This window comes from Heterodontus francisci, chromosome 7 (assembly GCF_036365525.1).
Source record: "Heterodontus francisci isolate sHetFra1 chromosome 7, sHetFra1.hap1, whole genome shotgun sequence".
In the NCBI taxonomy this organism is placed as follows: Eukaryota; Metazoa; Chordata; class Chondrichthyes; order Heterodontiformes; family Heterodontidae; genus Heterodontus; species Heterodontus francisci.
Genome location: NC_090377.1, coordinates 80,595,467 through 80,608,345, shown reverse-complemented (window position 1 = coordinate 80,608,345; position 12,879 = coordinate 80,595,467). Strand labels below are relative to the sequence as shown.

At 43.1% G+C, this 12,879-nt stretch overlaps 1 protein-coding gene across 4 annotated transcripts in view; it reads left to right on the top strand.

The window, feature by feature from the left end:
- Window positions 1-12,498, top strand: part of sestd1 (SEC14 and spectrin domains 1) — a 175,005-nt gene extending 162,507 nt beyond the window's left edge. For all 4 annotated transcript variants that reach the window (XM_068035522.1, XM_068035525.1, XM_068035523.1 and 1 more), the window contains exons 17-19: window positions 2,365-2,556; window positions 6,097-6,230; window positions 11,450-12,498. In XM_068035522.1, coding sequence (XP_067891623.1) covers window positions 2,365-2,556; window positions 6,097-6,230; window positions 11,450-11,573 — 450 coding nt within the window. In that variant the 3' untranslated portion in view covers window positions 11,574-12,498. The remainder of the gene's footprint in view (window positions 1-2,364; window positions 2,557-6,096; window positions 6,231-11,449) is intronic.
- The last annotated feature ends 381 nt before the right edge of the window (window positions 12,499-12,879 follow it).

Sequence of the window (12,879 nt, the reverse complement as noted above, 5' to 3'; positions counted from 1 at the left end):
ATATTTCATTTATTATGCTGCATTATTGCACTATTTACAATTGTATACCAAGAATAATGTGATAGTTATGTGCATTGTTTGTCAAACAACTTATTCTATCTCTATTACATATAAACATTGTGACTGTTTCCTTATTACTCTGACATACTCATGCAGGAGACTTTCAGTTGTTTCCATTTTCTTACTGTAGGGGGCAGTGTCACAATATACAGTGAAGTAAGAATTCTACAATACATTTTGCTCATGTGATGCACTGTTTAACCATGGATACAAACAATGTAATGGGGCCAGGGTTACAGGGATATTTGCCCCTTATTACTGCCCGTTGTTGCAGCTTATAAAACTTGCTCTTAATGTGTTGCCTTCCTAACAATATCTGAAAGCACTTATTGAGCGATGGTTTTCCAAACATCTGTTTAAAATTTCTTGAATTTTGCCAGTTATTATTTCATTCATATTTCTACTTTGGCTGCAGGAAATATTTCCAACCATCGTAATTGTAGTGAATATAAAAACAGAAATTGTTGAAAAAAATCAGTATTTGCTGAAGGAAACATGTTAAGGTTTTGGGTGTAGACCCTTCATCAGAACTGGAAACAAGATATTTTTATAGGACTGAATAAAGTGAAGAGAGGCAGAGGGAGAATAGCAACAAACAGAACAAGAGTACGCTGGAAACACTCAGCAGTTAGTTAACTTGTCGCTTCTTGACGGATGCTTATGTTTCAGATGTGACCCTTTGCCAGAATAAGATGTAAGCTGAGAGTTGAGTATCCTAAGTCCTGCCACAAAGGACAACTAATAATTTGATAGAATGAAACTTTTCTTTTTCAAAAACTGGTGAAAATTTTCAGGATGATATATGAAAATCATCCCATCAGGCAGTGAAAAGGCAATAAAAGAACAAAAGGATGCGCAAATAGCTCAGTAAGGTAGTGTAACAGCATGGGAAGAAACAAAATTAAAGTTCCAAAGTTGAGAGATTCAAAATGCTACCTGCGTGTCAGAATCCACCTGAACTTGCAGATGGGACCTGGGATTAACATCTTTTCTGAGAGACAACATCTCCAACAATGCAGCACTACCACAGTACTGCACTAAAGTCTCAACCAATGTTCCCTGTAAAATGTCGTTGTTGCACACAGACAGCTTTCTCAATGTGCAGTATGTTTAAATTTTTTTGCATGGCCACATACACATGTATCTAACCTGGAGCAAAGCCTGCATTTTACCTTAATAAAAGCAAAATACTGTGGATGCTGGAAATTTGAAATAAAAACAAAAAATGCTGGAAATACTCAGCAGCTCTGGCAGCATCTGAGGAGAGAGAAGCAGAGTTAACGTTTCAGGTCAGTGACCCTTCTTCAGAACTGTTCTGAAGAAGGGTCACTGACCTGAAACCTTAACTCTGCTTCTGTCTCCACAGATGCTGCCAGACCTGCTGAATATTTCCTGCATTTTACCTTCCTGGCTGTGCATGGCCATAGCATAGCAGGAACATAGGTCTCAACTTAAATTATGTGCTGAAGTCCTGGTAGGGGTTTGGTCCCTCAACCTGAGAGATGACAAAACTTCTGCTGAGCCAGGCTAACACAGTTCCTGAATTTTATGTTGAACTTAGATAAAATAGGTTAAATGTATAAAAGCAGAAAGATCATAATGGGAATGGGAGCAAGAGTTGAGATAGAGAACCGGATCATGCTTGTGAGCAAAATGGAAGAGTTCAGAAAAGCGGTCATGCAAGCAGAGTTTATCCTCCACGTGTAGAAACCATAATGTGAGCAGCAAATACAGTATACTAGATTGAAGAAAATATATGAAAATTGTCCACATGGAGGAGTATTTGGGGCTTTGGGAAGAGACAGATAGGCATGCTGAATCTGCTGTTGTTCTAGAGGAAAGTGCTAAAAGGTCAGTGGAAAAATTAGTGAACAGAGGCACATTTAAGAAAAAGCCCTGCAGAAAGCAGGGAGTGGAAGGTATGCATTTCTGATAAAAGGATGTCACCTGTGACTTTGGGTGTAATTTTAATCTAACCTGCCCATTTATCATTCCTGTTAAAACCCTCATTCTGACCAAAGGCACACTGTACATGAATTATTGGGAGCAGAACATTGATACTTCTTGATTGTTTAACACAATTGAATTATTCTATGAAGGTATCTGAACTGCTTAATGGATGTGTTTGTTTTGGTAAAGCAAGATATTTGGAAGATAAAGTGCCATTACCCAGAAATTTCTATAATTCTGTTTTACAAGTATTTTGAATTTTAACTTAGTAAAATAAATTGCTATCATTAGAATAGAAATATACTTTGAGTAACATCTTGCTTTCTATCCTATTTAATGATCCTCTGTATCTAGAGTACATATGATTATGGAAGACAGTTGCTTCAGGCCACAGTAGTGCTGTGCCAATCTCTACGATGCACTACGAGGTCATCAGGAGAGACACTACCAAGACTGAACAGAGTCTGGAAACAGTTTACAGTGACATCAGAAGAACGGATTCACAGACTGAATTTGGCTTACACATTCAACTTAGCTGCTGAAAAGGCTTGTGTATTATTTAGTTTTTAGCCTAGAAGTGTTTAGATGTACAGGGGTGCCTCTGAAATTTTTTCTTCACCACTGTGAATGTGATTGTTATTGTTCATTTACAGGCTTGGCCAATGAATATCAGTAAGCTTTTATGTGAGGTGGGCATTATAACTGACATTTATGTGTACACTTTACAGAAGGGTCACTGGGTGCCAATCAGGAATGGGAAGCCTGGATGATTTTTTTTTACCTCTCCTGACCTGAGGGACTGATGTCTGTTGTAGTATCAGACTGGCATCAAGGTTGAAATTAGCTAAATCAGCATAGATCTGAGTTTGTAACAAGAATTTTCCTGCTATGTATGAGTCAGTACCATTCTAGCACAACAATTGCCTACTCAGCCATTGTAGGAACACTGTGTCCAATTTTTTTTTGTTGTGTGAAAGAGGAACTTCAGTGTAATGGGAACTATTAAGAACTGGATGCACTTGCTTCTGAGTAAATGTCTGCTAACCATTTTCTAAGGATATTGTCAAATAATCCTAGTTCTAGTTCCACTGGATTCAACCATTTTGTTGAAACAGATGCACTGGAGTGTTGTGGGATAGCATGTTCACTCCATTATATTAATGTGAATGATGGTGACTGATGTGTGTGCATTTATTTCCAGTCTCTCTTGAGTATTCATGAAAAAAGCCAACACTCTGCAGTGACTGGGGAGAAGAGAAGTATACTTCTAATTAGTCTCTAAAATGACCAGTCCACTTACATCCATGCAGCACATCCACTCTTCCAAATTAAGTGATTCCACAAAAAGCTGTGTAATTAGAATTATTTTAACAATTAATTGTTCAGAAAACCTAGCTGCCACCTACCTAGGGTTCATACTTAACCCTAAAAACTGTTTATTTTTGATAAAATATCAGCCAAAATAGTTAATTTACTTTATAAAATGTAATGGTTTAAATAAAATTACACTTTAACATCGAGAGAGTTTTCATATCACAAAATGATTACTTTTTATCCAACTTTTACAATATGAAATTATCTTGCTTAGTTTTTATTTTTTTTAAATCATGTAGTGTCATGACTCTCTTTTCATATGCATAGCTGTGATAAATGTGTTTAATTTTATTTAATTTTAATTTCATCTACTTGACTTCATGCTTGTGTTTTAGCAAGTAGGTGAAAAGTTAAGTGATTTCCACAGTAAAATAGTTTGCTGTGCTTTGTAAACCATATTGGGTTGAATTTTCGCCACAGAGGTAGGAAACAGGAGCCGGGTTTGTTTTCCGGTCAGGAACCCGCCTCCCGTGGGCAACTGATTAAAGTTAAGATTTTCACGGGGGTGAGCCCTTAACTGATATGGAGATGGGTTTCCTGTCTACTTTGAGCCAGTGGGGAAGGAACAGAGGTGGGTCCGATGAAGTGTGGAACTGATTTAGACTCTCCACGGCAGCCATTGCTGAGGCAGCTGGTTGTCTTAAGGAAGAAATCTGCTGATAGTGCCAAAGCCTTCTGGAACACAGGAGGGAAATGAGATGTCACAGGAGAGCCTGAGGCCTGGCACCCGGGGCAGGGCAGCCCCTTGCTTCATCATTGCCGACCTGGATCTAATATTGGAGGCCATGAGGGAGCAGGGGCACCTCTCAGTTCAGCATCATCTCCCTCCACTTCCAATTCCTCCCACTCTCTTACCTCCTGCGCGTTCCCCGATGAACTGTCTCCTTCCAGGGCCTCACCCTCCTCAAGGTCCACACCTCTCTTGAGGGCCATGTTATGGCGAGCACATCAAACCAGCAGCAGGAGCACGTCTCTGTCCACCATCATCTCGCTCTATTTCCAGTTCCTTCTCCTCTTTTACCTCTTGTTCCTGCTCCTCCCACCGATGAGCTGACTCCTTCCAAGGCCATGTTATGGCAGGCACAGCAGGCTACCACAATGACAGGGACCCTTGCAGGAGGGTATTGAAGGAACCACCCGAATGGTCCAGGCACTGGAATCGCATCGTCAGAAACCTGATGGCCTGCTGCACGTTGTCCCACTTACCAAGTGACATTGGTTGTATCGCCTCTGTGCCTCTCTGGGGCTGCCATAGAGGGGTGAGTAGCCGTGTCTTCAAGGGATATCCCTGTCCCCTAGGATCCATCTGGTTACTTTGGGGATTGGAGTGAAGATCTGAGGCAGCATGGATTGGCAGAGGGTGAAGGAATCATGGCAGCTGCCAGGAAAGTGAGCGCATACGCGGAGGAAGCTCTTGTTGTGGTCACAGATCAGTTGGACGTTGAGGGAGTGGAAGCCCTTCCTGTTGATGGATCTCACTGGCCGGGCATTCAGTGCCTTGATGGCGACATGGGTGGAATCAATAATGCCCTGCACCTGGGGGAATCCAGCGACGGCGGCGAAACCCGATTACCTCTGTCCCTGTGAAGCCGCATCTGTCGTGAAATGAATGTAATGTCCAGCTCTGGAAAAGAGGGTGTGGTGCGCAGCCATTTGCTAGATGCCACTATGGTCCATAGGTGATCTTTGGAAGGAGCCAGAAGCGAAGAAGTTCAAGGCCATAGTGACTTTGACAGGCATGGCAACCAGTGCTGCAAGGTTTGAGGTCTTCAGCAACAGGTTCACAGAGCTCTGTGACCATCTGCCTGGAGAGTCGCAGTCTTCTGTGGCACTGGGTCTCGGTTATCTTGGGCGATAGATCCTCTGTTGAGGGCATGACCTCTGTTGCCTTCCAGCCCCTCTTTAATCTACCATGCTGTCCTGATGCCTGGGGTTCAGCTGTTCCTGTGGGAGGGCGTTGCCGCACATCACCACTGGGCTCAAAATCTAACTGCCGTGTCATCAATGCCAGCTGCGGCCTTTCTTTTGGACAGATGGCTGTCCTATTGTGATTGGCAGCTTTGCCCAGTCGATGCTGGGGGGTGGGGGCAAAGTTCAGTGCCCAAGCCCCGAGTGCCCTCTCTCCCAACCACCTGCACAGCACCACAGGCACCTCCTTGCCAAGTGCTGAGTCCCCCTTTGCCCCGCTGACTCTGTTATGGGGCTGGGGTGGTGCCCTGGGCTAGCCATGACTGGCTCTCCACTCTCTACCCACCTCCCTTCACTTAATCTGCAACAGCCACCTCCTGAAACCCATGTGTCCCCTTCTAAATTTCACCCTCCCCCTCCAACAAGCTCATCACGAGCTTTTTAAATACTTTAATTGGCCTCAATAGGGAGGAGAGCTGGATCCCGGTCCCACCCTATGCCCGTTATGTTCAACATTGCCAGCACTGGGAATGAAATCCTGAAACCGACATGTTGGCAGGCGCCAGTATTTTCGCGTCCCCCACCCCCTCCATTCCCGAAAATTCCACCCATTATATATTTTCAGTCAAACTTATAACTCAAAATGACACTTATTTGGTCAATTGGATACCTATAATCTAATATTTTGACACATACTTCCTCACTACATCTTGTGTTTCTTAATTAGAAATGACTGAAATTTTATTCAGAACAAGGTTATACAACCACCTTTTTGTTTCATAATTTATAATTATTTTTCTTCAGATGCTAAAGGATAACTCTCAATTAGAGGAGCAGACTGAAGCCTGGAAGGAGTTTATAGAAAAATTTGATGAAGTTGAAGTCACTGGGAAATCTCTATTAGACAGACTAACAGTGCCTGTGATTTATCCTGATGGGTAAGATTTTACATTATTGACATATATCCGTGCACTATATCCTTCCAGCTAAGTTGGGCAGTTATGACCATCTAATGATCACTAATGCACTGCACCGTCTTGGGTGAATAGATTTATTATGCTGATCCTCGCACCTTTTTCAAGTGGAAACAAATTTTATTCATATGGTGTCTATATTGTAAAAAACATTCCAAAGCTCTATCCAGGAAAGGGGTGGGAAAAATAGATCATAGGAACAAATAAATGGATGATATATAATGATGGGAGATATAGGAGAGGCAGCTGAAAGTTTGGCTACACATTGCAGAGACAGAGAGGTTTGGGGAGAGAATTCTAGAAAGTAGGGCGAAGGCAACCGAAGGCGCTGCCACCATTGTTGGGAGGAGAGAATGAGAAAAAGGCCAGAATTGCAGGACTAAAAGGTATAAGAGAGCAGAGAAAACACATTGTAGAGATAAGGTAGGGAAAGACTTAGAGGAATTTGAAGAAGAGGGTTTTTTTAAGTTCATTGTATTCAGGGACAGAGAACAAATGAGAACATCGAGGCCAGGGGTGATGGGCAAATATGGTTGAATGTGGGACAAGGTACATGGAGAGAAGCTGAATTTTCAACAAGTTGAGTTTATGGATGTTGATCAAAAGGATGATTAAGAAATGTCTAGAGGTGACAAAAACATGAATAAGCATTTTGGTGTTGGGTGTGAGTTGGAGCAGATGTGGCCAACATTATGGAGGTGGAAATAAGCCATTTTGATAGATATGGGTATGGTATCTGACTTTACTAGTGTATGCTATGGTGATCTTGTTGGCACAGTGGATTTGTGGCTTGAATTTGAGCCAGATTAAAAACGAAAAGAACAACCTGTATTTATATCACACCTTTAACATAATTAAACATCCCAGGACACTTCACAAGGGCATTATGAAACAAAATATGACACAGAACTACATAAGAGCTTGGGACCCAGGCCGCTGAGAGTACGGCCACCAATGGTGGAGCAATTCAAATTGGGAATGCCCAAGAGGCTAGATTTCTTGTAGGGTTCTGGGACTGAAAATTATTGAGATAGGGCTAGGCGAGGCCATGGAGAGATTTGAAAAAGGAAGAGAATTTTAAAATTGAGGTGTCGACTAACGGGGAGCCAATGTAGATCAGTGAGCAGAGCGATGGGCAAACAAGACTTGGTGCAAAATAGGACATAGGCGGCAGAGTTTTGGATGATGTCAAGTTTATGGAGGGTAGAACATGGAACGCCAGCCAGGAGTGCGATGGAGTAGTTAGGCTAGAGTTAACAAAGGCATGAATGAAGGTGTCAGCAGCAGATGAGCTGAGGCAGGGGCGGAATTGGGAGAGGTGGAAAGAAGCAGTCTTGTGGTCTTAGTGATGGTGCGAATATGTGGTCGACAGCTCATCTTGAGCTCAATTATGACACCAAAGTTGCAAACAATATTGTTCAGATTCAGACTGTTGCCAGGGAGAGTGGCTTGGGAGTGGAGTTTGAGGCAGGGACTGAATTCAACGGCTTAGTCTTCCCAATATTCAATTCAAGGAAATGTCTGCTTATCCAGTGCTGGATAAGCAGTTTGGCAATTTAGAGACAGTGAAGGGGTTGAGAGAGTTGGTGATGAGGTAGAGCTGGGTGTCATCAGCATACATGTGGAAAATGACTTGTTTTCAGATGATGTTGACAAGGGTCAGCATATTGGTGGAAAATAGGAGGGGCCAAGAATAGATCTTCGGGGGACACCAGAGATAACTGTGGAAGTGGGAGGGAAGCCATTGCAGCTGATACTCTGGCTACGATTAGATAGATATGCATGGAGCCAGGCGAGTGCAGTCCAACCCAGGTGGATGACAGTGAAGAGGCTTTGGAGGAGGTGAGTGTGTTCAACCTTGTCAAAGGCTGCAGACAGGTCAAGAGGTGGGGGAGGCAGTGGAGTAGTGGTAATGTCACTGGACTAGTAATCCAGAGCTCAGGCTAATGCTCTGGGGACATGGGTTCGAATCCCACCATGGCAAATGGTGAAATTTGAATTCAATTAATAAATCTGGAATTACATGGGAAGAGAGGAAAGTGGCAGAGGCAGCTGATCGGATGGTCTCAATCTTCATGATAAAGAAGTTTGTGAGCTCCTCACATTTGTTGGAAGTGAAGATGGAGGAGACAGGGGAGAGGGGTTTAAGAAGACGGTTTGCAGTAGCGAAAAGAAGCCTGGGGCTACCGTTGCATTCCAGGATGATTCTGGAATACTGAGCCATTTTAACAGACAAGAGCAGGATTGGATAGTTCCTTGTGTTCCAGGCAGATCTGGTATTAAATGGCTAAACCAATTGTCCACCATATCCAATTTTGAAAGTGCAATTGCAAGTTAATTAGGAAAGAGTTTTTTTTTCAGGGAGTGGAAATTGAAGGCAGTAGGGTTTGGAGGGGGAAGCAGGATGTGGCTGGGGAGCAATACGAGAAAGTGATCAGAGATGGCCTTAAATGTAATTGTTACTATCGGAGAAGCGAGGCTACGTCCGATGGCAAGGTTAAAGAGGTGGCTGTGAATCTGGGTTGTGGAGTTTACATGGAGAGAGAGATTAAGGGAGGATAGGAGACCATGAACTCAGAGGAGAGAGTGAACATGATGAACTGAGGCAGAGGTTTAATTTATTGATCAAAAGTCATGTGGTACAGAGGCTGAAGGAGGGAAAGGAGTGAAGTTAGCTCAGTGAGAAAATTGGCATGGTACTTAGGTGGGCAGTAAAGATCGAGGATTTTAAATGAGCACTAAAAGAGGTAGAAAAGATGGGATGCTCAAAAGACTAGAAAGTGCAAGAGGAGTAAAGGGACAGACCAAGGTGTGATTTAGTGATAGGAGCCATACTGCCACTATGACAGTCTGGGTGAGGCAGTGGTGGAAGGTAGAGCTAGGTGGAGAGGTTTCAGTTAGGGGGAAGTGTCATCACCTCTCAGCCCAATTTCTAGCAAGGCCGTGATATTGATGCAATGATCTGCAATAAGCTCATGGATTGCAAGGGCCTTGTTCCCAAGTGACTGCACATTCTGGAAGGAGACGTGAAATGGGCCGGTTAAGAGCAAGGGCTGAATTTTACCGGGCTCGGGGCGACAGTATTGGAGGTGGGGGAGGGAGGGGGAGGTAAAATAGCAGCAGAACACTTCGGAATGGAACCCCGTCATGTTCCCGTCGCTGATCAATTTTTCATGAAGCTATTTTGAGGAGGTTTATAAATTTTACCAGGGGCACACGGGATCCACAGAGCTTCAGCAGCTCACCAGCTATAAGGAGGCGAGAGCTCAGCGGTAGCTGAGTGGTGGCCGAAGGTGGAAGCCATTGAGAACAGCAGCATTTCAACTTAGGAAGGGTGAGAAGCATTAAAGGATGGACAGAGAAGTTGGAGGTAGTGCAAAGTGGGCACATACATTGGAGGCAGTTTATGGGAAGGCTCTCTCTGATGTGCAATTCATACATGCAGAGTTATGAAATTGAGAGGCTTTGAGACCTGAGCACAACAATTAACAATGAGTCTCATGCACTCAGATTTTGACTCCTTCATTGAAAAGAATGAGAGAGACAGACAGGCAGGTGCAGGCACAGGAAGCTGGGCTGCAACATCCAGAGGAGCAGCAGGTTCATAAGGGTGAAAGGGGACACGGACAAGGAGGGCGGAGACTGCCACGATTAGAGGCTCATGGTCGCAAAAGGCAGTACCCAACTGAAAGGGTTTACTGAGCGAAGAGTAAAGCGCTTGTGTCAGCATTTAAGGTAGGCTGAGGTGAAATGTGTCTGCATGAGTGATTCACATATCTCCTTGGCACACGTCATTATCCGTTGGCATCGGACCCTTAGATGTATTGCCATTGGCTGCTTTGTCTCGAGCCCACTCCAGATCAGAGGAGGAGGAGGCTGTGCGCTCAAGGAGATCCTCATTCTCCAAGGTTACTCTCCACTGGAATACCAGGTTGTGCAGAGCACAGCATGCCATAATGATACATGAGCCCCCTGATGGTGTGTACTGCAGGCCCCCCCCTCCCCCCTGGCAGACCAATCCAGGCATTGGAACCTCATTTTCAGCAGACCTATGGCCTGCTCAATGGTTGCCCTTGTGGTCATGTGGCACGAGTTGTAGGTGTCCCTGTCTCTTTTGGGGTTCCGCACATGTGTAAGGATCCATGTTTTTAGAGCGAAGCCCTGCTCACCCAGTATCTATCCACAGAGTCATTCGGGTAGCCTAAAAAACTGAAGCGCCCCAGGATTGTCTCAGGATGTAAGAGCCTTGACAGCTTCCCGGGAACCTTGTATACACCAACCGTTTGCGATGATTGCATACTAGGTGTACATTCAGCGAGTGGAAATCCTTTTGGTTAGTGAAGCTTTCCTGGCTGCTCTTTGGAAGCCTTGATGGCCACTGCGTGCAGTCAAATAGCCTCTGCACCTGGGGGAATCTAGTGATGGCCCCGAATCCAACCACCCTCTCAGCCTGACTGGCCCGATCTGTTTGAAAGCCAATAGTACAAAGGAACTGTTACCAGCTTGATGTTGCCCTGGGCAGTTGACTCAGAGATCCCACAGATATCTCCAGAGGATCCCTGGAATGATTAGATTAGATTAGAGATACAGCACTGAAACAGGCCCTTTGGCCCACCGAGTCTGTGCCGAACATCAACCACCCATTTATACTAATCCTACACTAATCCCATATTCCTACCAAACATCCCCACCTGTCCCTATATTTCCCTACCACCTACCTATACTAATGACAATTTATAATGGCCAATTTACCTATCAACCTGCAAGTCTTTTGGCTTGTGGGAGGAAACCGGAGCACCCGGAGAAAACCCACGCAGACACAGGGAGAACTTGCAAACTCCACACAGGCAGTACCCGGAATCGAACCCGGATCCCTGGAGCTGTGAGGCTGCGGTGCTAACCACTGCGCCACTGTAAGAGTTAACCCTCACCACTACACTCAAAGGGTGGTCACCGCATCCCACTGGCCTCAAATCCTTCTCCAGTATTGCTCACACTCCGAGATAGGAGATGGGGACATTTTGTAATGCATTTGTTACTAATATTGCACAGGATGATTTCAGTCACTCAGAGTTCCTTACAAAAGTGCATCACAGTTTTTTCATTAATTGTGATTTTTTTTTCTGTATTTCTGTAATTCTGCTTTTCCACATTTAAAAGCATCATCAATATTAATTTTCCAGAACTGAACAGTACTTCGGAAGTCCAAGTGACATGGCCTCTACAGCAGAACATATTCGAGAAAAGATGCGATTGGTTAACCAAAAGAAGCCACAACTGCCAGAGCCTATCACAGAAGACAGTTAATAGATCAGTCCTTTACCATATGGCCAATAGTAAGACTGGAGTCCCATACTCAGTACACTATTCAGATACTAAAAATTTGTTTTGCATATAATGATGCCATTTTACATTGGAAAATGGGTGCACAGTCTAGGTGTGAATAAAATGTGAAATTTTGATAATCGACCTTGAAGCAATTTTTGCATATAACGTGCATTGTTAAACATTGGAAAATAGGCCTGACACCCTTCTGTGCATTATATGTCTAGAATGATGGTAGAAATATATCCTGCAGTTGAGGGAAACAGAGACTCCATTCCATGCATATTCTGCACAGCTTGAATTTGAATACAGGCCATTGTCAGCTTTGACTGTAGAAGCCATATTGACTAATTAAAATTGCTGCAATGATATTAAGATCTGATAACATAAGAGTGGAACATAAAGCATTGCACTGAACTGAATTCCTACCCCTAGAGCTTTACAGTCTGTCAACTATTAAATTTAGTGGTTGGCACAAAAGCTTAATGGTGCTACAAAATCTTTTAGAATGTCCATGGACTAAGCAGTCCCTTTTACTGTTCTTAGACAGGTACTGTGGTACTTTTAGGCTTTTAATATATCTGTTAGTAGATGTTGATAAAATGTTTCCCTTACAATTATGTCTTAATTTTTGATTTTTTTTAAGTTGCTGCTTTACTTCGTGCCAATATGAAATGTACACTTCAAAGCCTTTGATGTATTTCTTTGTTTTTCAATACCTAAGTTGTTTTACATATTACACTAATTAATATTAAATGCTACTTGCAGATAAGAAACTTTAAAAATACAGATAAACGATTATTTGTTTTGACAGTCCAACATTTTAAGCAGCAATTTTGCATTGGAAAGTCGTGGTTCTCATCCTTGCAAAATAAAATGCAATATGCACACTGTGTATTACTGACGTTTGTCTCCTTCGTACTGGTATGAAAAGTTTTTTTTTTAATTGAAAAACCTGGGTGAGAGCAATGATTTACAAGGTTCAAAAGAGATGCCTTGGTAAATCAAATAGTAGTAAGTGATGTAAAGCTTGGGTATAAATCTTTTACAGAGTAGGAAGGAAGAAAGACTGAGGGAGGTAAGAATGAATTAGAAAAAGTAACAGTGCAGTCTTTTTTTTTATTCGTTCATGGGATGTGGGTATCGCTAGCTATGCCAGCATTTATTGCCCATCCCATTGAGAAGGTGTTGGTGAGCTTAATTTTAACATAATAAGAATGCAGAGAAGAGATAAAACTATGTGGGACAATAGATCTCTGATTTGAGGTCGAAAGTCATTTGGGTAATT